This window comes from Curcuma longa, unplaced genomic scaffold (assembly GCF_044706935.1).
Source record: "Curcuma longa cultivar G26 ecotype Majalengka, Jawa Barat unplaced genomic scaffold, ITB_CL_G26_1.1 utg2646_np1212_2152390_RagTag, whole genome shotgun sequence".
Lineage (NCBI taxonomy): Eukaryota > Viridiplantae > Streptophyta > Magnoliopsida > Zingiberales > Zingiberaceae > Curcuma > Curcuma longa.
In genome coordinates, this window is record NW_027435599.1 from 1539931 (window position 1) to 1560009 (window position 20079).

General features: G+C 35.9%; 3 protein-coding genes across 3 annotated transcripts; all 3 read left to right on the top strand.

Annotated features, from left to right (window-relative positions):
* The first annotated feature begins 667 nt into the window (after nt 1-667).
* Nucleotides 668-5792, top strand: LOC141820031 (protein TIC 22-like, chloroplastic). The gene is given in 8 exon segments (XM_074707311.1): nt 668-1210; nt 1456-1530; nt 3024-3080; nt 5124-5183; nt 5266-5307; nt 5309-5347; nt 5433-5468; nt 5546-5792. Coding segments are annotated over 8 exon segments (912 nt in total). The 5' UTR covers nt 668-694; the 3' UTR covers nt 5633-5792.
* Nucleotides 5793-6480: 688 nt separating this feature from the next.
* LOC141820073 (uncharacterized) lies at nt 6481-11164 on the top strand. The gene is made up of 2 exons (XM_074707357.1): nt 6481-6718; nt 10952-11164. Exons 1-2 carry the CDS (start codon nt 6572-6574, stop codon nt 11018-11020), a joined length of 216 nt encoding a protein of 71 aa, XP_074563458.1. The 5' UTR covers nt 6481-6571; the 3' UTR covers nt 11021-11164.
* A 986-nt stretch (nt 11165-12150) lies between these two features.
* On the top strand, nt 12151-19650 carry LOC141820124 (ubiquitin carboxyl-terminal hydrolase 2-like). Its single transcript, XM_074707404.1, has 2 exons — nt 12151-15246; nt 18875-19650. The coding sequence occupies exons 1-2, from the start codon at nt 12500-12502 to the stop codon at nt 19107-19109; spliced, it is 2982 nt and encodes a 993-aa protein (XP_074563505.1). The 5' UTR covers nt 12151-12499; the 3' UTR covers nt 19110-19650.
* Nucleotides 19651-20079: the final 429 nt, after the last annotated feature.

Consider the following 20079-nt stretch of genomic DNA (forward strand, 5'->3'; position numbering starts at 1 on the left):
GGGTAATATTGAAATTTTCTCACACGATTCATTAATGTCATAAAATATTTATTACATTTATAAATAAATAAATTAATTTATAAATGATATCAAGTTATTAACTAATTAAATAAATAAAAATATAAAACTGTAAATAATTAAATAAATTCGAATTTAAAATTTGATAATATCTAAACTAATTGAACTAGTAAAAAAAATACAAGTTAAAATATTAATTCATTTAAAATTTTAACTTAGTTACCTTGAGATTGAATACTATGAAGTTTGACTTGTCTTATTATTATTATTTTTATTAATTTAGATATTTAATTTTTATAATTTAATTAATTTTGAAGTTGGATGATCTAACTATAGAGAGATTAATTACTAAGTAAATTTGGGAAGAGCAGGTTGACTTAAACTAACCCTAGCAAGCGAGTTGAACTATTATAATTTGCCTTGAAATTGAAATGTGTTATTTTTATATCATCGGACCGGATTAATAACCGGTGTCGGTTTAAACGATTGAACCGGCCATCCCGCCGCTTGTATAGATCGTAGATGCCTAATTTCAAAAATTCTTTTTAATCTGATCCATCCACAAGATTAACGGAGGGTTCAGATCACTCCTCCACGAATCCTCGCATAAAAGAAGCCAAAGCCTACAACAGCAATGCCGGCCGTTTCCTCCTCCATCGAACGCCCGCAGAAAAAAATGTTCCCTTGGCCTAAACCCCCAAACCTTCCGCCGCCGCCGCCGTCGTCGTCGCGGTCGTCCTCGTCAATTCCCAGCGAACCGAATCCCTTCTTCCTCACCATCCAATCGCACATCAACTCCCTCTTCTCCGACTCCTCTCCCCTCAGAATCCGCCTCCACTCCGCCGTCCAAACCCTCGCCGACCGAGCGCGGCAGTCCCTCCTCCACGGACTTTCCTCTCCTTCGCCCTCATCGCCGGGTCCCTGGGCCAGTGTTTCTCTCCCTGAAGACACTGCCGGCCGAGACAAAACCCTGTCGATGGACGCCATCCAGGAGCGGCTCGCCGGGGTGCCCGTCTACGCCCTCAGCAACGCCGAGGAGGACTTCGTTCTCGTCTCCGGCGTGCGCAGTGGCAAAAACTTGGGGCTGTTGTGCTTCAAGGAGGAGGACGCCGAGGCGCTGCTGGAGCAAATGAGATCCATGAATGTGAACATGCGGCAGGGAGCCAAGGTGGTCCCTGTGGCCCTCAATAAGGTGAGACGATTCTGGACTTTCCCAGTTGAGTCGTTGGAAATTTTCATTTCTAGTTGTGTAGATTCTTTTATCTCGATTCTTTGGTTTTCACTGAAGAAAGCATTTCCCCTCCTTTTCTTTGAAGCTGATACTTCTCCTTAATTTTATTTGTGTTCTGGAATTTCGTGCTGCCGTTTGCTTCAGGTGTATTGAAGTTCATCACTTCATTTTTGTTTGGATGTTTGCCTGATTCGACAAGCTTGCAGGTTTTTCAGCTTAAGGTCGATGGAGTTGCCTTGAGGTTTCTACCTGATTCATCACAAATTGCAAACGCAATTAAGGTATGAACTTGCTCATCGTTTAAAACAAGTTCTTAGCTCGTTGGGAAGCAATGTAACCGGCCCTAGATTGTTTGGGAGAGAGTGTTATTATTTCTCCTGTTTGTAATAATCAGTCAAGGGAACACAATTAATAGTAGATGGCCGTTTTTTCCCTACAAAATTATAAACATACTGGATATTTAATTTTGAAAAAACTGCCTTTTCTTTGTATTTTCCCAACTCCAAGAGCCTTCTTGGATGGAGTATTCTCCTCTTGCTTGCTACACTGCCTTCTCAACACCAGCTTGATGTATCGTGCATTAGTCTCATCCTTCCACCCCAACAAGGCCCTCCCTCCTTCCCCTTTTTTTTTTGTCACCTATGCACTCCCTCTCTCGCACATTTGGTCTAAATTACCCCCCTTGTTGTGCAATAGCCTCTCTGCTCCCCATGTTTCTTTGGTCGCTCTCTCATCCTTCACAAATATAGCCAGCGATCCTTGTTTCCCTGTTTTGCATAAGCAATAATCTTCTCCCTCTCTTTGTCATGTCCCTCCCCATTCACACTCATCGCGGACATAGACGCCAACAAGTGTAATAGTCACTTTCTTCCTTACCCCAACAACAACTCTGACAGATTCTCTCTTCACTTCCCTTTTATGTCCTCTCCACAAACCCAATCCAGGTCTTCCTTGGTAAAGTGATTCCCCAATCCCTCTATTTTATTCTCCTCCACTCATAGGGAAATAGACAAAACTGTATTATCTCGAAGATGTGATCCTTTGGGACCAACTCCACTGACACATCTTGTGTAAAAAGATTCGGTTAAGCTGCAAATTAGCAAAATTTTAAGTTTCAAAAGACACATTCAAGCAATGTATAGTCAAACCCACTGCATAACACATATGCAGTATGCAAATGCATGCAAGGTCTGTATAAAATATTAAAATATTTATATTATGTAAAGAATTTATTATTTGCAAAACAACTCTTTAAGTTGACACTTATAAGTTACAAACTATTAACTAGATAGCTTAGGGGTTCAAGCCAATTTGCTTTAGTTTAAGTTATTTTTAATGAACTAAGGTTGTTTCATTGCATACGTAGATTACATGTGTCGTATATGGTCCCTTCCAAAATCCACTTTAGCTACTAAATGACCTTTTCTCCATTTCTTTACCATCTTCTGTCTTAGAATTTTATCAAATAGTTTATCATGATTTTATGATGCTCTCTTAAACTCTTCCAAACTTCCAAAGGAATATCTAGCAATCTGGGGCTAAACTATTAACTATGTATGAATTTCAACCAATTGTATGTCAAGTCTTCAATTTTTTTAGCTACTATTATATTTTTGTTCTTTTGACAAGATAAAGCTTTATGGCTTTAATATTGTTGGAAAGTAACAAAATCTACAACGTCTGAGGTTATGAATTTGCATATATTTTTGTTTTGTATATGATTGAAGATTGTATCCTTTTTCATTAGTCATGATTGATGGAATCTATATTGCAGGTGAAGGAGTACGAAGGGCATCCTGTATATGATTTTCCTGGTGTTCCTATCTTTCAGGTTCTAATTTTAATGCTCTCAACTTATGCCTTTTATGCTATCGATATCCATGTGATTTGGTAGATTTATGTATTATCAGGTTATGTTATTGCTAATCCTTGATGATATTGACTACTTCATAGCATTTCAGATGATATGGGAAGTTGTGGAAAGATTTATGCCATTTCACACATCTTGTCATGACAGAATAATAATGCTTTACAAATTTTGGTTTTGCAATCAATTTCTTTTCTTTTCGTAATTTAGTCTTTGAGAATAAATGCATATCTGCTGTTAAATTTTTGTAAATTAATTCTAATTTACCTATTACTATTATCAGCCTCAACATGACAACTTTGCATCCTCAAATACATGCCAGTTTATTCACCCCTACTGTTTTGCATCTTCAATGGTTTGGTGCAATGTACTTGTATGATGCTTCTATCAATAAATCATAGGCTTATTTAGTACGATTGGAAATAAGGCCTGTTTAAATCGTTTTGATTCCATTTCCTTATTTTCCTTTAGATGGCATGCTGCACTTTGATGTTATATATTAACTAGCTCATTTTAAACTTTACTTTAATTGAATCCTTGAGTCTCAACATGCAAAATCGTTCTTAGTTTTTTTTCTCCTCTAAAATCTTTTTCATACATTATTCATTAGTTTAATATTGCAATTTAATTCTGTAATATATGGTAGTTGCACTTAGGCACTACTAGTATTTACATGTAGGCACTTAACACTATCTCAAGCTAATGATATTATAAAAACCTAGCTTGTTACATACATACTAGATCCTAGATCCTAGGACCTCTTAAGAACTCATTAGAAAATTAACTGATTGATCGTTGGAGCTCACATATGATGTCATAATTTCATTGCATTGCTCCTTTTTGATGAAATGGCATTCAGTCTTTGTGTGGTTTGCCATATCTCCATATGCTAGATTAGAAACTATACGCTTCACACTTTGGATATCACAGTGCAGCTTTCTAGGCCTTAGAGTATGTCTCAACTTGTTCCTCATTTGTCTTAACTAGATAAACTCGTGTGTAGAGACTGTCCCAACGAAGGAGAGAAGATGAGAGTTACCAAAGCATAGTCTATGGAATTGCTTTAGACTGTATAGACTTTACATAAGATCACTATCCCCTTAAGCAACTAATCCTCAGCTTGCTCTATGTATACTTCTTCCATGTGATTGTGATTAGCTGTGGAGAAAGGTATTCATAATATCTAACTGGTGAAGGACCTATTGAAATATGAATGCTAAGGTGGAATGAACAGATTGAAGTGATCTTAGCCATATAGGAAAAAGTATCTAAGCAATCCACGCCATAAACCCAAGTGCATTTTTTAGCTACTAATTAAGCCTTCAACTAATCCATATGCCAATAATACCCATTTTAACCTACAATGCAAATACAAGGGATAGGTAGCAACTCCTATGTAAGATAACAATGTAATGCTAGTATCTCATAGACCTTAATGTGTCTCTACTTGGATGTGAAAGTGCTTTAGCATTAAGAAGAGAGTGTGAAGCCAAAGAAAAATAAACGTAAAATAGCTTGGTGATAAAAAATAGAATGAGAGGTGGAACAACTATGAATATCTTTCTAGAGAACACTAACAAGATCTAATTCAAAGGTTGGATTCAAAGTAGAAGTAGATGCTATGTGAGCAATGAAATTTAGTGGTTGGTCATGTCTTTAATGGTGGTGGGTGACTTTAGTGTTGACGCTTCTATAGTGGAAGTAAATGGAATGGGGTACAATTTATGGGAATTTCACCATAAACTCCCAACGAGAAATTCAGTGGTTTGCAAATGAAATCTAGTAGATTATAAACTCTCAACGAGCAAATAGAATTTATTGATATATTTTTTTAATACTGTTTTAACACTTCATGGTACAGTTTATGGGGATTTCACCATTCCTCTTAATGTCTTCAACTTCAAAACCCACAAAGCTTCTGAAAATTTGCTCGTTTTCAATCAAATGAAGCATTTTTTTTCCTTTCAATAATATATTTGTATAATGGCCTATATTTTGTCCTTTTAGTCAAGGAGCTTGGTCTTGAAGAGTCAAGACAAGAAATATCGTCCAGCTTTCTTCAGAAAGGTGATCGATTGTCACTCAATAATTTTCTCTTTGTTATAATTGTAGTCACTGTAAAATATGTAATCAACATACTGTTGTTAAGGAGGACCTAGACGACTCATTACGCAGAGCATCCCGCCAGCAAAGGAAAGTTAAATCCTGCTTTAAGGAAGGGAGACATTGAGGTACTCCTTACAACTTTGGGAATAGTTTGGAATTAAATTTCCTATTTTCTTCTGTGGATCGACCTTTCTGTGTGTTTACTTGAAGGTTTCAGTTCTAGAGGACATAATTGCTGCTATGAAGGTGAGTTTTCAGGTGGCATATTTCACATAGCTCTGTTGCTACCGACAAAATCTCAGTGCTCGCTACAATGTGTGCAGGAAAACTCCTCGTCGAAGTGGGATGACATAGTGTTCATTCCTCCTGGCTTCAACGTAGCTGTTGATCCTAGTGAAGAAAACAAGTGAAAAAAGGAATTGTTCGCCATCTGCTTGTTAAATTGTCGAGAGATCAATCAAGTGATCAATTTTCATAGACGATATTTCAATATTGATGGGATTGTTGTGTCTCCTCTTGACAAATATCAACTATGGACGTGCAAGTCAGTCTATATGACCATTCACACGATTTCTGTTATGGGTATCAACTAGGTGATCATTGCAATTCTCAAGTCACTTGAATCCTCTGTCGTTGTTTGTCATGTGAGAGCTTTGTGCAACGGTAAAGTTACTATCTTTGTGATGTATAACTTTGTGATCATGAATTCAAGTTGCGGAAACATCAGGATAAAACATTTAGTGCTGTGCCATTTGATGATAATTTTTTCCTCTCTAACATAGTCTCGCACCAATTTTGAAGGGAGAATCGTCAATTTGCAAGATATATGTTTTTTTTTATCAATCTTCATGCAATTGCAAGTTTGTTCATCTAACGAATAAATCCTATGCACGCTAGAAGAAGTTGACTTTCAGAATAATTGTTTTAATAGAATTAGAATTCTGATTTTTTTTTGGAGTATTTTACTGTTATAACATATCCCTAGAGATAAATTTAAAAAAAAATAATCTGTATTATAATAGTTACGATAGATTTGTTAAAATAAAAATATTATCTAAATGAGAAATATAATGAGTGCTATTTTTAACATTCCTAGAATCCTAGTAGCCAATGGATGTCTTTTTTAATTTTTGGCAAAATAATTTATGAAATATTTGAAACTAAAATTTAAAATGGGGATATGAAAAATTAATTAATTAATAAATAAAAACTTTAAACGCGTTGCGGTAAATTCCCTTTTCCCAGAGGGAGATTTTAATTTAATTTCCTCCGATTCGAAGCTTCGATACTTTTTCCTCCCGAATCATTCTCCGATCGCTGGTCGCCGTGATTGATCTCTGGGTTTTGCGATGCAGAGGCGCGGCGGAGCTGCAGTCCGGCGGGAACCCTTGCTGACGAGGGCGGTGAGATCGGTGTTCGCTTTCGTTAGGCTCGCAGAGTTCGAGATCCTCTTCTTCCTATTCCTCGTTATCGCCTTCCTAATTTTCAAGGATCTGGTGAGTCTGTAATCCTACCTAATTTCCGTAGATTGTAGTCTACGATCCTGTGGATTTTGTCGATCTATATAAATCACGTTGTTCGGATTGCAGGATTAGATCGAAGTTCTTTTGATCGATCAGTTCTGATAGGGAAATGTTATAAAATTTCACTCTCATGAATGTCAAAAGCATGTTTTCTGTAGGCAACCGTGTTAAATATGTTCGATATTATCTTCCATTTTCACAGACCAGAGAATTCCGTTATACACACAGAAAGGGCAGATAATTTAAGTCCTACAAACCACCTATATCATGATCATAAAGAAGCACATGTGCAAGATAAAGATAAACTTTGTTTATTGAACTTCTTTTGAAACAAGAAATAGTTGTTGATTGCATTGGAATATGTTATAATACAAAGCAAGGACATTGGAGTATATTTCTTATAGGAACTAGAAAAACATGTTTGATTTTGAAAAGGAGATACTACATTAAAGGAGATAAAAGTAAAACAATAATTAGATAAGTAATCACTTTTCGACGTGTGTCTTCAGATATCTCTTAGCAACTCCAAGAGGCCTTACAAAACTACATCAAACCACCTCGATGTCTGGTCTCCATTGACAATGCAAATCCAGAGGCTAAGGAACAAAGAAATAAACGCAAACATGCATTGTGGAATGCATGTCTCTTCCGAAAGAATTCAAATAAAATTAGCAAATTTAAGTTATCTCCAATTATCCAACTTTATATTATCAACAAATATCTAGCTGTATGTTATCATCATTCATTATATTTATGTTATTGTCAATCATCATATGTTACATTAGGGGAATCCTATAGCCAAAACTACTACCTACAAAAATGTATCATCTTATCCGTAAGGCAAAGCATCAATAATAGAATGTAAATCAACAGAAGCTCCACCTTGATGCATATAGGTCTACCGCATGCACTTGGTCAAAGCTTTAATTGAGAATATATAAATGAGCCAAAGCCCCACCCATGTACATATAGGTTGACGCTCTACCACTCCCTTAGAGCCAACACTCTAGATCACGTATTTGATTAATAGTGTTCACCATTTCATGTTTATTCTTGTGTAATAATCACCTTTAGGTAGACTTTTTCAATTTTATGTTTTAATCAACTTGTGCATTGATTTGCGTGCTTTGATTTCTGATTATTTGGTAGGGACTAACTTAAGTTGTTCTTTACAGCATACCACTTTTTTTTTTTTTTACCCAAGTCTGCAAGCCATTTTGAAATTGAGAAATCTCTGCAAGAGCAAATGCTATCAAAGAACAATTAGTCAATTCAGATTTGTGAATTATTATAGGTAACTCATTGATAGAATGGAAGGAGTTAAGGTAGGAGGGTTCCACTGGAAATGAATGAGAAGATAGAAAATTTGGAAGAAGAAAGGAGGTTTTGGTTTTATTTGATCAAATATAGAACAAGAATGGATGCATTTTTGCTTATCACCAGTTGTTTTGCCTCTTTGTGGGTACCTGTTAGATATGGCACACTCATGAGAAGAGTGATAAGGTCTCCCTTTGATAAGGGGTGCTTAGTTTGCTGATAGAAACTAGTATAAAGTTGGGTAAAAGCCCCTGATATGTCTCTTTATAAGTGCTGACAAGCTCGGCCAAAATCTTTAATTTTTAGATCGCAAGTTGATTTTCAAATAAATTTACACCATCAGAAATTCCACATAAGCTAAATTGCAAATTAGCTAGTTGATGTTTTTATCAAAAATACTTTTTGTTGGGCAAGAAAAACTTCTGATATATGTCTCTAAGATTCTAACACCTTAGTGGTGCTGACAAGCTCAAAATAATCAAAATCTTTGATTTTTAAATTGCAAGATGATTTGCAAATCAACATACGGTACATTCTTCTACCATGCATAATTCACATAATTATTAGCTTCGTTATTAGTTAACAGTGGATGGAGCATATTGGTAAGTTTTAAATTTTAGGGGTAAAATGTTAACTTTGAAAGTGTAGGGGTTATTAAAAAAAAGTAAATTACAAGGGGTAAAATGGAAGTTTCTCAACCATATTATTATTTTTTTTGACCAAAACTATATGAAACGTAGAACCTTTCATCCATCACAATTTTAGCAGAAGCCCAATTAGCATGTAACTAAAACTGGGAAGTCAGTCACTGGCATTTACACAAGTGGGTACAATTTTCAGCTTTTCCTTCATCCCTGGATCCAATACTTGGTGTACAACTTTTTCAACATACACTTCCATATTTTGCAGCTTTTCCTTTATCCCTGGATCCAACACTCAGTATACAACTTTTTCACACTTAATATTTTCATAATTCTTCCCATGAGACGTTTGTTATTTGGTAATTACAACAGGTATTTCTGTCAAAAAGGCTATCTCAAATTACATAAGCAGAAACTTGTACCTACTGTTAATTTTTCTTTTGTTTTTGTCTAGATATTTTATTGTTTCAACACTGTTGAAATAATATTCTTGCCTAGGTCATTCAAAATAGAAAAAGTAAGCAGACGATCATACACTGGAGATGGTAATCTGAAAAAAAAAATTGATACAAAGAAATGGTATATAGGAGATTTTTGGTTATAAGAGGGCACGATAATTTGCAAGAGTGTAAGGAGATTTATGTGTAAGTGCTGGCATCTTCCTAGTCTAGGTGCTGGATTAACATAAGTAGAGAGACATTAAATAAAAGTTTGAAGTTTAAAGTTTGCATTTCATGGTTGCTATCATTGCTTGAGATAATATAGTGTTGGTTGTGTGAAATCAAACATTAGTACTAAAAAATACTTAGTATGGTTTAGAATAAAATGGAAATGTAAAATGATCATCCATGTATCCTTTTCATATTTCTTCTAGTAAACAAGTGAATATGTTACTTTTAGATGAGTATTTCTTTATTGAACCTCTTTTCTTGCATATTGAGGGGAGCAAATGCACATGAAATGAAAAAGGCTGTTATAAGTATGCACCTAATTCATCATTTAAAACGTTTGAGATTTCTTATTTGCACAGTTAGATTTCTTATTGGTTTAATATGCATATCTGTGATTTCTTATTCATACATTCTTTGTGTTCACCACAGGAGGTGTGTTGTCTATCTTCCATCTTTTATTTATTTATTTTTTCTTTTGATGACTTTATATCACTAATCTTGTGTATCACTATCTCTCTGGCAATGTGTTGTCTTAATTTGTGTGGAGCATAGGCCTTCTCTCATATCTTTGATCGACTAAGGAAATAGGATTTTTAATTAAACTCTCATGAAATCCTAGTAACATTAGGCACCAAATGAGTGAATATTATGGAAATTGATGTTCGCAAGATTAAGTAAAATCTGTTATTTGATAATGGATGGTGTTAGACATGTATGATCTATTTTGCAAGTAGAATATCATAAAATCAATTTCTTGGATGAATGAAAAGTTAATGTCCAAAAATGAGCTAGTTGAGTAATAGAGAAATGTCTCGGCAAATTTACGATTGGATAAGACATGAGCTTGAATATGAGCATGATAGGAAAGCCCGCCATGCAGGGTGTTTAAACTCTTCATTTGATTCCATCCTTTATTCGAATTCGAATAAAGAGATACCCATTCATTTGTTTCTTTGTGGTGTCTCTCCATCCTATAAAAGGAACTTCCCTTTTACATTTCCATTCACTCAAAAGATAAAAAGTAATCTAGCATCTTCTCTCTGGTTGAATTTTGAGGCGTGAAAGGGTTCAGCAGGCCATAGAATTTTGAGTGCTACTATTCTACTGAGGAGGCCGTTGCAACTTGGAGAACAATTGTCATTCCACTGTTCGCACCATAGAGGGGTTGCCTGTCTTAAAAAGAGAGACTTCAACTCTAGCCTCAACTGAAGTAGTTTCCCTCTGAGCTTTGTCTTTTTGCCCATGGATTACAACACCCAGGGAATCCTTGTCTTGTCTTCCTGACAAGTGAGAGACTCAAGATCCTTGTCTTCCACCACCTCAGATAGTTACGATACAACAAGATCAGATATTGCATTTGATTGAAATCTGTAATGTTGGGGAAAACACTAGTAGGTTGTTAGTTACGCATATCCTCTGCTGAATCAAGTCCAAACTGCCTACTAGTTCCTTGTTAATAGGTGGAAGAAAATAAAGCAATTTGAAAGTCAAGCAACTCGTAGTTTCTTGATTCGACTTGTGTCTTTGCGTCGATTATATTTCTGAGTTATCATGACAATTTTCTGATTCCTTTTCAGACTTCACGGCCCGAGTACAATCAGATCTTTGTGAAGAAGCCTGGTGGTGATGACTTCTGGCCCTTTTAGGAGATGAGTGTTGTTTGGATTGAAAGGAAAAACCAAGAAGGAACATGAAGTCCTCTCTTTTGATGTTTGACTTGTATAAGAATTCTGTTGCAGTAGCAGCATCAAACTTTTTTTTTTTTTTTTTGAAACAAACTAATTCATCTTGTTTTGCATGTATTTCATAGGATTTTTTTTTTTTTTTGGTTGTTGTTGTTCTAAGAGATTTATGTTTCTTTAGTCACTTTCTTGTCTATTTGTGATAAAACTCTTTGCTTTGCATTGAAGATGCCTAATGAAAGTGGTTGGGAATTTTTTTTAAATTTTTATTTAAGATTATTTAAAATTTTAAAGTTGTCTTAGTTGCTTAAAATTTTTAATATGTTATAATTTTCGAACATAATTAGGAGTTAAATGAATACTTTATAAAAATAAACTCCTAATTTATAGATAGGCACGTTCTATTGGAGAAATTAATTATACAAAATGCAAATTAAATCAAGTTGTATAAAAGCGCAAAATAAATTATGTTTTTTTACAAGCTTGAATTTGGTTCAAATTTATTTGGCTTGAGATTGGTTCATTTAGATATTATCGAGTTTTCAGTTTAAATTTATTTGATTGTTTAAAAATTTTATAGAGTTTGATTGATTATTAAATTTAATAATATAAATTTATTTATTTATTTTAAAATTTTTATTTTATTAATGAACATAGTTGTTAATTTTGTTCATGAATATTATTTATAAATAATTCATAATTTTTATTTATAAACATTAATTAATGAGTTGAATATATATATATATTCAACTTTGTTCATTTAGTTTAATGAATTGTTTGAGCTTATTTATTTAATTGATTTTATATATTAAGTTTAATAAATTATTTAAACTTATTTATTTAATTAATTTTATGTATTAAATAATTTAAAATAAATTTTTATTAAATTAAATATTAAATTTATTCATGAATATTTAGTAGCTCTGTATGAAAAATATCTCTTTAAATCATGGATATTTGATCCTAACAATTATGATTTTATTAAAACAGAGGGTTTAAATCTAAATTTAAAATCCTTATATGTTGGAAATCATGGGCCTATCCTCCATTTGTAAATGGCCTGGGTCAATCTCCGGTCAAGCCAGTTCACACACTCTCTCTCTCTCGATCGCTCTCTCTCCAACAAAAACCTTCAAATTCCCCTTTTGCAGATTTTTAGGGCAGCCGCGAGGTCTGTCTCTCTCCGCCACGCCTTCTTGGATCATCCGATTCCGATCGTATTGTTATCAGACTCTTCTCGTCTCACGCAGTGATCGGATCCTTTTCTCTCCGTCTTGGTAATTCTGTGAAATTTCTGTTCTTGAAATCAAGTCCACTAGGATAGGGAAGCAGGTTTTGCTGTTTGATTCTTTGTGCCTGGATCACTATCTTCTTTTATAAAAACATTTGGATTTGGATATTTGATTCATTTGGATTTGGTTTGGATAATCCTGATCTGTTTCAATGGGGAAGAAGCTGAAAAGTAAAAGGTTGAACGCCCGCGGAGTGCATCCTCGGGCTCCCAACCCAGGGGCAAGAGGTTCGGGGGAGGATGTGGATAGTGAGGATGTCATGGGCGGAGGATTTTGTTGCCATTACAGTAAAGACAATACCCAATTGAATCAGGTTCTTCTTGGAATCGTGTCATCCAATGTTGCCCCCACTTGCGAGGGCTGCAGGGATTATCCTCCTGCTAAAAGAGTCTTGGATAAGAAAGGTAAGCAAAAGAAAAAGAGGGAAGGAGGAGCGAAGAGGCCCGACGTGCATCCCGTTTGGGTATGTTTGGGTTGCAATCGCTGCTTCTGCAGGGGAGCAGTGAATGACTCGGTGCCTTATGGCCATGCTCGCAGGCATTGGAAGCAGGTGCACCATGATCTCATGGTGAGATATGACAAGCCTGAAATTGGCTGGTGCTTCTCGTGCAACTCAGCGATCCATATTGAATTGCCAAACGCTAATGCAGAGGAGGAGGAGGCTAAGTCAGTTGGAGATGACAAGAGGATTAAAGTTTTAGAGGCTGAGCCTTTTACCATGGAGGAAGAGAAGGGATATGTGATAAGAGGGTTGTCAAACCTGGGAAACACTTGTTTCTTTAATTCAGTGATGCAGAATCTTCTGGCAATAGATTTTCTCAGGCAGTACATGTTGAGCTTGAACAGGCCTATTGGACCGCTTACTATGGCATTGAAGAAGTTATTCAGTGAAACAAGTACTGGGCCAACTACTAAAGGTGTATTGAACCCAAAGAACCTTTTTGGATGTATATGTTCCAAAGCACCTCAGTTCAGAGGTTACCAGCAGCAGGACAGCCATGAATTGCTACGTTGCTTGCTTGATGGGTTGCATGCTGAAGAGAGCAATGCTGGAAAAGAGCAGGATACTGATGATCAAGGCTCACCAAATTTAAAGAGCACCATGGTTGATAACGTATTTGGTGGTCAGCTATCTAGTACAGTCCGTTGTGTTGAATGTGGGCATTCTTCTACAGTTCATGAGTTGTTTCTAGATTTATCACTGCCAGTGCCTTCAAAGAAGTCAACTTCCAAGAAAGTTCCACCTTCTCCACCTAAAAGGAAGCCACCTCCAAAAGAAAGAAATAAAAGTAGGAAGTTTCGAGAAAAAGCAAATGCCAGAGGATCTGTTGTCTTGCCTCAATGTGGACCTGAAGAAAGAGTTACTTCCTCAGTGGACTATTGTGAGTCATCTGATCCACCTAAAACAGAAGAAAACCATAACTGGGACACTGCTGCAGCAAAAACAGAACTAGATATTGCTCCAGAAGCTGAGGGTTCGTCATGGATGGATTATCTTGCAGAACCCATTATGAAAGCAGATGCTTTAGATTTTGCTACTCAATCTTCTCCCCCTCCTAATACCACTCAATTATTTCAGAATGAAAACAAAATTTCCGTTGGATCAGAAGTGGACAATTCTCCTAAGCAACCAAAAGTTTCTTTGGATTCTAACATTGATAATGTTAGCAGAAACGATACTTCTTCTTCATGCGTACATGATCCTGGAGTTATTTTGCTTCCTTATAAAACACTAGATCACATCAATGATGTCATGTTTGATTTCAATTCTTCTCAGAGTCCTGATAATGAGTCTTCCTCTGAAAATTTGGTGAAGGAACCAAATGTCGAGCCGGCTGCCATTGCTGACTCTGAACAAGTAGATGTCGAGTTTGATGGATTTGGTGATCTATTTAATGAACCAGAGGTTACTTCAGAGCTCAAGGCTGATACTGGCATGGCTGAAGAGACGCATGTGACTCTTTGGACCAATAACAGTGGCGAGATTAATCAGGAAGTGGATAATAGTGAAAATCTTGTTTCTATTGAAAGTTGTCTAACATTATTTACCAACATGGAGCTTTTGTCCAATGAACATGCATGGTACTGTGAGCACTGTTCGGAAGCCTTGTCAAGTGACATGATTACTGATGAGACATGCAAGAGTGATCCTCTACCAACACTAGGCAACACAAGCATGATGAAGCTTCAGGATGAAGGGGATGAATGCACAACTGAAAAAAATTCTCTTGATTTCCAGGCGAGCTACCTCCATTCAACTGGTCTTAGCAATTTAGGAGATAGACGGACAGCATCAGTCAGTGCAGAGACCGAGTTACTCTCAGAAAAGCCCGATTCAGAGCAGAAATCATATGTTGGTTGTGGTTTGGAGGAAATAAAATTTAAAAATGAAGAAATCACTGCTGGTAATAACAAAGTTTTTCCAGACTACATATCAATTGATCAAATAGACAAACCAAATGTGATGACAGAAGATCAGGAATTTACAGATTCAAGGCCTAAGCCAATTGAGGGTGACAAAACCGTAAGTGTCAAGGAAGAAGCTCAAGTTAGTGGACATGCTCTAGCAGCTACTTTGACTAATTCCCCACATGATATTGTGGAAAACTTGATGAACCCCTGCAGAAATAACAAACTTGCAATTAATTCACAGAAAAAGTGTTCAAATCTGTCAAGCCAAGCTTGTCCAGCCCAATATATAAGGGTTAAAAAAGAGGAGCCTGCAAAGAAGAAGTTCAAGAGGGATGCAACTAAAAGGATTTTAATCAGCAAAACACCACCTATTTTGACTGTACATTTGAAGAGATTTAGTCAAGATGCTCGAGGCCGATTAAGTAAGTTGAGAGGCCATGTTCTCTTCCAGGAGATACTTGATTTGAGGCCTTATCTGGATCCAAGGTATTTTTTGTAAAAGGAAAGAAATATTTATTTTTCTATTTTGCCAATGCTACCTTTGTTTGCCATTTGGAGTCTTGGAGTAGAAATCCATATCTGAAACCTCAGTACTGATCTTGTACCTCATTTTATTTTGTCTCAGTCATGAAGTGATTTTGCTAGATCTCGTTAGCTAGAAAGTCGAACCTTGACAAATAATGATTTTATTTTGGATGTGCCGAGTACTTATACTTTGGATGTGCTATATGATGATTAATTGATATCTTTTATAGTTTTTTATTATATATAAATTGGAAGGTTGGCCTTCTTAATGAACAAATATACCCAATAGGCATTGCTTGGCCTTTTGTTCTTTCTAACAATACCATGCTATTTTGGCCAGCGTGGGAGAAATATTGTTGGCTAATTGCAATGAGCTAGACTCATATCCAATAGGAAAAAGAGAATTAGCAAGACTAAGTTGCAAGGTAGTTGTTTGTCCTACTCCCAAATTGCCATGCGTTGACATTTAGAATAGGGTTGCGACTCATGGGGATCTTGGATTGCATGCAACATGAGATGGGGGTTGGGGATGTGTTAAAAGTAATAAATGAAGTATAAATTACAACATAAAAATTTATTTATATTTAATAATTCATAATCAATTTATAATTTTATATCAATTAACTTTGATATTAAATATTGTGGTACTATGATTAATTAGGATTCATAAGGTAGGTAAATGATTATTAAATTAATGTATTTAATTAAGTTGTAATTTTAAATTTGCGAGTAGTTTTTTATATCTTTGTATGCTATTGGAAAGGTAATTAATTTTACATAATTTATAGTTAAATTTACTTAGTTAGGGATTATATACTTCATATTTAGTCAATAATTATTAAATAACTAAGAATAACCAATATCATTCAATTGATAATACTGTTTATTTCATAGTCAACTAATAAACTTTATTGTTACACTTAATAGTTAATTCACAACTTACACGTTAATTATATTTTATAGTTAAATTCAACTATCAAATTAATTACCTTTGATTGACACAACTTTGTAAATTGGTTATCACAATGTTATATTGTTGTTTCTGAAAGTAAATAAGTGGAGAGAGATTAAGATGTAAAACCCATTTGAATTCATCTATGCTTGGCAAGTGCATAGAGTATTGTGCATGGCATGGTATCAGAACCATTCTGGCGAGGACTAATACTCAAGCATGGAGCGATCTTTCAAACCTTACTGGTCACTAATGCATTCCCTAAGAGTTTGAGCAATAACCATCCTCTTCCATTGGCATAAGTTAGGAGTTAATGTGCTACGTTACTGGATCCCATATATTTTTCAAACTCCAGTCACTATTGATACTAAGATTTCTAAAAAAGTTAGAGTGAAAATCAGAAAAGTACAGGTCAAAATTTTGAATCTCTATACACCTCTTCTTTTATCTCATTGCTCAATTGCTGGTTCAAATTGTATTTAAGTTTAGCACATTTATTATCATAGAGAATATTTGATCATCCCAATTATTGATAAATTTAAGGGCAAGATGTGGCTTGTGGAATAGTGACATTTACTTATCAACTTCTAGCCTGTGCACACGTAGCATCCTATATTAAAGCCAATCTTTACTGAAGACAAGCAAAACAAGTTTATTATCTGACCAGAGCAGTGATATGGCAACTACAAATGCTACAAGACACTGCTTCTTAATTGTTACGAAGTGAAGCTCAGCTGTACCAACTCAGGTGCTTGCCATACAACTGACAACTCATCAATCATCAGTGAAGGAGCAAGAAGGCAGAAAACATCTACCATGGCTATTCTCATGGGAATTCGAGGAGGAATTTTAGAAGTGGTACCATATTAAGAAATCCACAAGGATAAAGAACATTAAGAAGATTGCTCGTGGTCAAGGACTCAAGATTGCAGGCTTGTGCTTGTACCTACATAACATCAGAAGCTACTTTGCAGGTGACTTCTTACAAGTCGAGCCTTTCTACCACTTGTTGATCAAGTCCAAGTGAAAAGGAATGGCTGTGTTTTTCTCAAACACGATTGGAACCCTGGACTTGTTTGACCAAAGAGCTTGAAGTTTCAAGAATTCAAACTTGATCTGATGTCAAGATAAGCAATTACTGTGAGGGGTGAGCTCGCTAGCAACTGTCTAGATGACCTCACCATCAAATGAAGGGAAATTCTTTATTATTATTTCCCCATTACAGCCACATAGAGGGCCTTCTTTTTGTTGGTTGAACCTTTGTGAACACATCTGCCATCACCATGCACTAGAGTCAGAAAAGTTGGTCTTGTCCGCTCTTGAGGTGATGCCCAACTATGAGCCTCATATCTTCTGTGGCAGCAGAATTAGTTAAATATCAAAGCTACTACATGCATTAGTGAATAGTCACTAATGAAAATTTGAGTTTTTAGATTGAGGTAGTTGTTTTTCTTCAGCTCAGGAGAGAAAGATCTTTAGTAATGGTGTTATACTCTCCATTAAAGTTCAAAGTGGAAGCTCTTCAACTATCAGATGTAAGAGAAACCATGAAGCTTACCAGCACATGTGAATGCCAGATTCTATCTCTTTGCCAGTCTCATACCGCACCGCTTGAGCAGTCTCAACCACTTACAACATCCAAAGTCCAAAATCTGGACCAAATCTCTAATATTTGTTGTTCTTCGTGCATTTTATCAATGCTGGGCTCAGTAGGGTGGAATTTGCTTTCCTCACCAAGTGTTAACATGCTTGTCCTAGCAATACCTAAGAATCATTGGTAAAACAAAAACTGCAACTGATCTGCTGAAATTGCTTAAAAGCTTATCTTGAAATACAACTGTCAACCACCCTTTTCATAATTTATTATCTTGTCATTAGTTCAGCTGTTTTATCATTTTATCTTCCATTTATCTATATGTTTCTTTACCATTTTGTTTACTCCTGCTGATATAGTGGGAAAGGAAGGCAAGGAGATAAGGTGAGAAACCAAGGGATCCATGGACATGTTTACTTCCAGCAGTAGGAGGCTAAGGATGTAAACATTAAATGTTATGTATATATCTTGGTCTCTGGTCAACAAATTTGGTTGATCTCTGCTTCTCTCTTATCCCTGTAGTTTTCGATAACTTTGGCAGAAAGGAATGCTTGCAAGTACCTCCACTCTCTCTTTCCTTCGCCTATCATCCTATTCTCCAAGTAAACAATGGATTTTCATCCCTCCATCATCCATCCCTTGCCTGGCGCTTCCATCAAAGTGAAAGTGCATAAGAAAACATGGTTTCAATGGTTGAGATGAAAAGCATTAAGCCTAATTCCTGACTTGCAATAACAGAGATGCTCTGCAAAACTTGGATTAGTGAGTAGTGAAATTACATAACATTCTGGCTTTCACTTGGAGTCCTGCAGAGTTTGTTTGGTACAATGCTTAGAATTTCATGTTATGCTTCTCATGTAACCTGTTCATCCAACAGATCTATCGGTTTGTTTTTTCCTCTACTAAGGGAACAAGTGCATATTTTGTTCCTATATTACCCTGATTGATGAAGGTTATTTGTGTATGAGATTGTTTTACTTGTGTGAACGAAATAATAACAAGGTTGTTTTCTTCTTTTAATGGTTGCCTGTTTCTTCTTTCAGGTGCGAGGAAAACGAAAATTGCATTTACTCCCTATTTGGGGTGGTCGTACACTCGGGGGGCATGGCTGGTGGTCACTATATTGCCTACGTGCGAGGTCAAAGGAACACTGGGAAAGCGAGGAAGGATGTAAATTCATCCTCTTGGTTTTACGCCAGCGACGCTCATATCAGGGAGGCTTCTTTATCTGAAGTCCTTAACTGTGAAGCCTACATTCTGTTCTACGAGAAGATGTAATCATCTAATTCAATATGCTCACAAAAATCCTCTCGAAGCATGCGAAAGCACTGGGAACCTCTACATGAGCTTGTCACTGAGAGAGTCCAATCCATGGAGATAGACAGGAACTCTCAAGTACTGCTGGTTCACCACCAACCACATTCGAAACTCTGCCAAGATGAAACTGTGGTGGATCAGCTTCTTGGTGCCGCAAGATTTCCCCTGGCATATCACATGAACGATTCGAACTTGTTTGAGATGCTCCGCAGGGTCTGCGCCCTACATTTTTGAGGACGCCCTTAAATCTCAAGGGTAGTATCCATCTTCATATAGCTGATTTTCCATCATGAAATTGGATTACACATTTTGAATACAAAATTTGCTCTAAATAGCCCGTTCATCAGTATAGAGCATTTAGATTGATCGATCGATCGCTTATATCCCAGCGAATAGAACTTGTATCAATCTAAATGTGTGTTCTCCTATGGTGGATAACTTCTGTGAATGCTCAGTTTATATTCCTTTCTAATATAGATTAATCTCCACTGGCTCGATGTAAAGGCTTAATTGCATTGTATATTTTAACTTTCATTTTCATTTCCAATGAATTAAGCAGCTTTTTGTCTTTTTCTTGTCAGAAAACAACAACAACAACAAAAAATACTGACTTGATATTATTTAAATGCTTTTCTAGTCTATATAATTAATTATTTAATTAATACATGACCTCTATGCTTTTCTATAATATCTACAAGTAGGAGCAGTCCAGTGCAGTAAGAAAGTCGTTTCTTCTACATGACAACTTTACCGTTTGTTTGTCAAAACTCACTCCCCTCCTCTATAATATCTATAAATATTTGATAAAATTTGTGAATTTTCAAATCAAGGTGCAAATTTGATATTTTGAATTTGATCTATTTCTCTCTGTTCAACTGGCAAATTTGCTGGGGACGATCGATTCCTAAAGAAATCTTGTATAGCACAACTA

Excerpts from the sequence above, each read along its gene's own strand:
- LOC141820073 (XM_074707357.1), top strand. The coding sequence starts at position 6,572 with ATGCAGAGGCGCGGCGGAGCTGCAGTCCGGCGGGAACCCTTGCTGACG. Across the intron at positions 6,719-10,951 it reads TCCTAATTTTCAAGGATCTG|ACTTCACGGCCCGAGTACAA; the intron begins GTGAGTCTGTAA and ends ATTCCTTTTCAG.
- LOC141820124 (XM_074707404.1), top strand. The coding sequence starts at position 12,500 with ATGGGGAAGAAGCTGAAAAGTAAAAGGTTGAACGCCCGCGGAGTGCAT. Across the intron at positions 15,247-18,874 it reads AGGCCTTATCTGGATCCAAG|GTGCGAGGAAAACGAAAATT; the intron begins GTATTTTTTGTA and ends TTCTTCTTTCAG.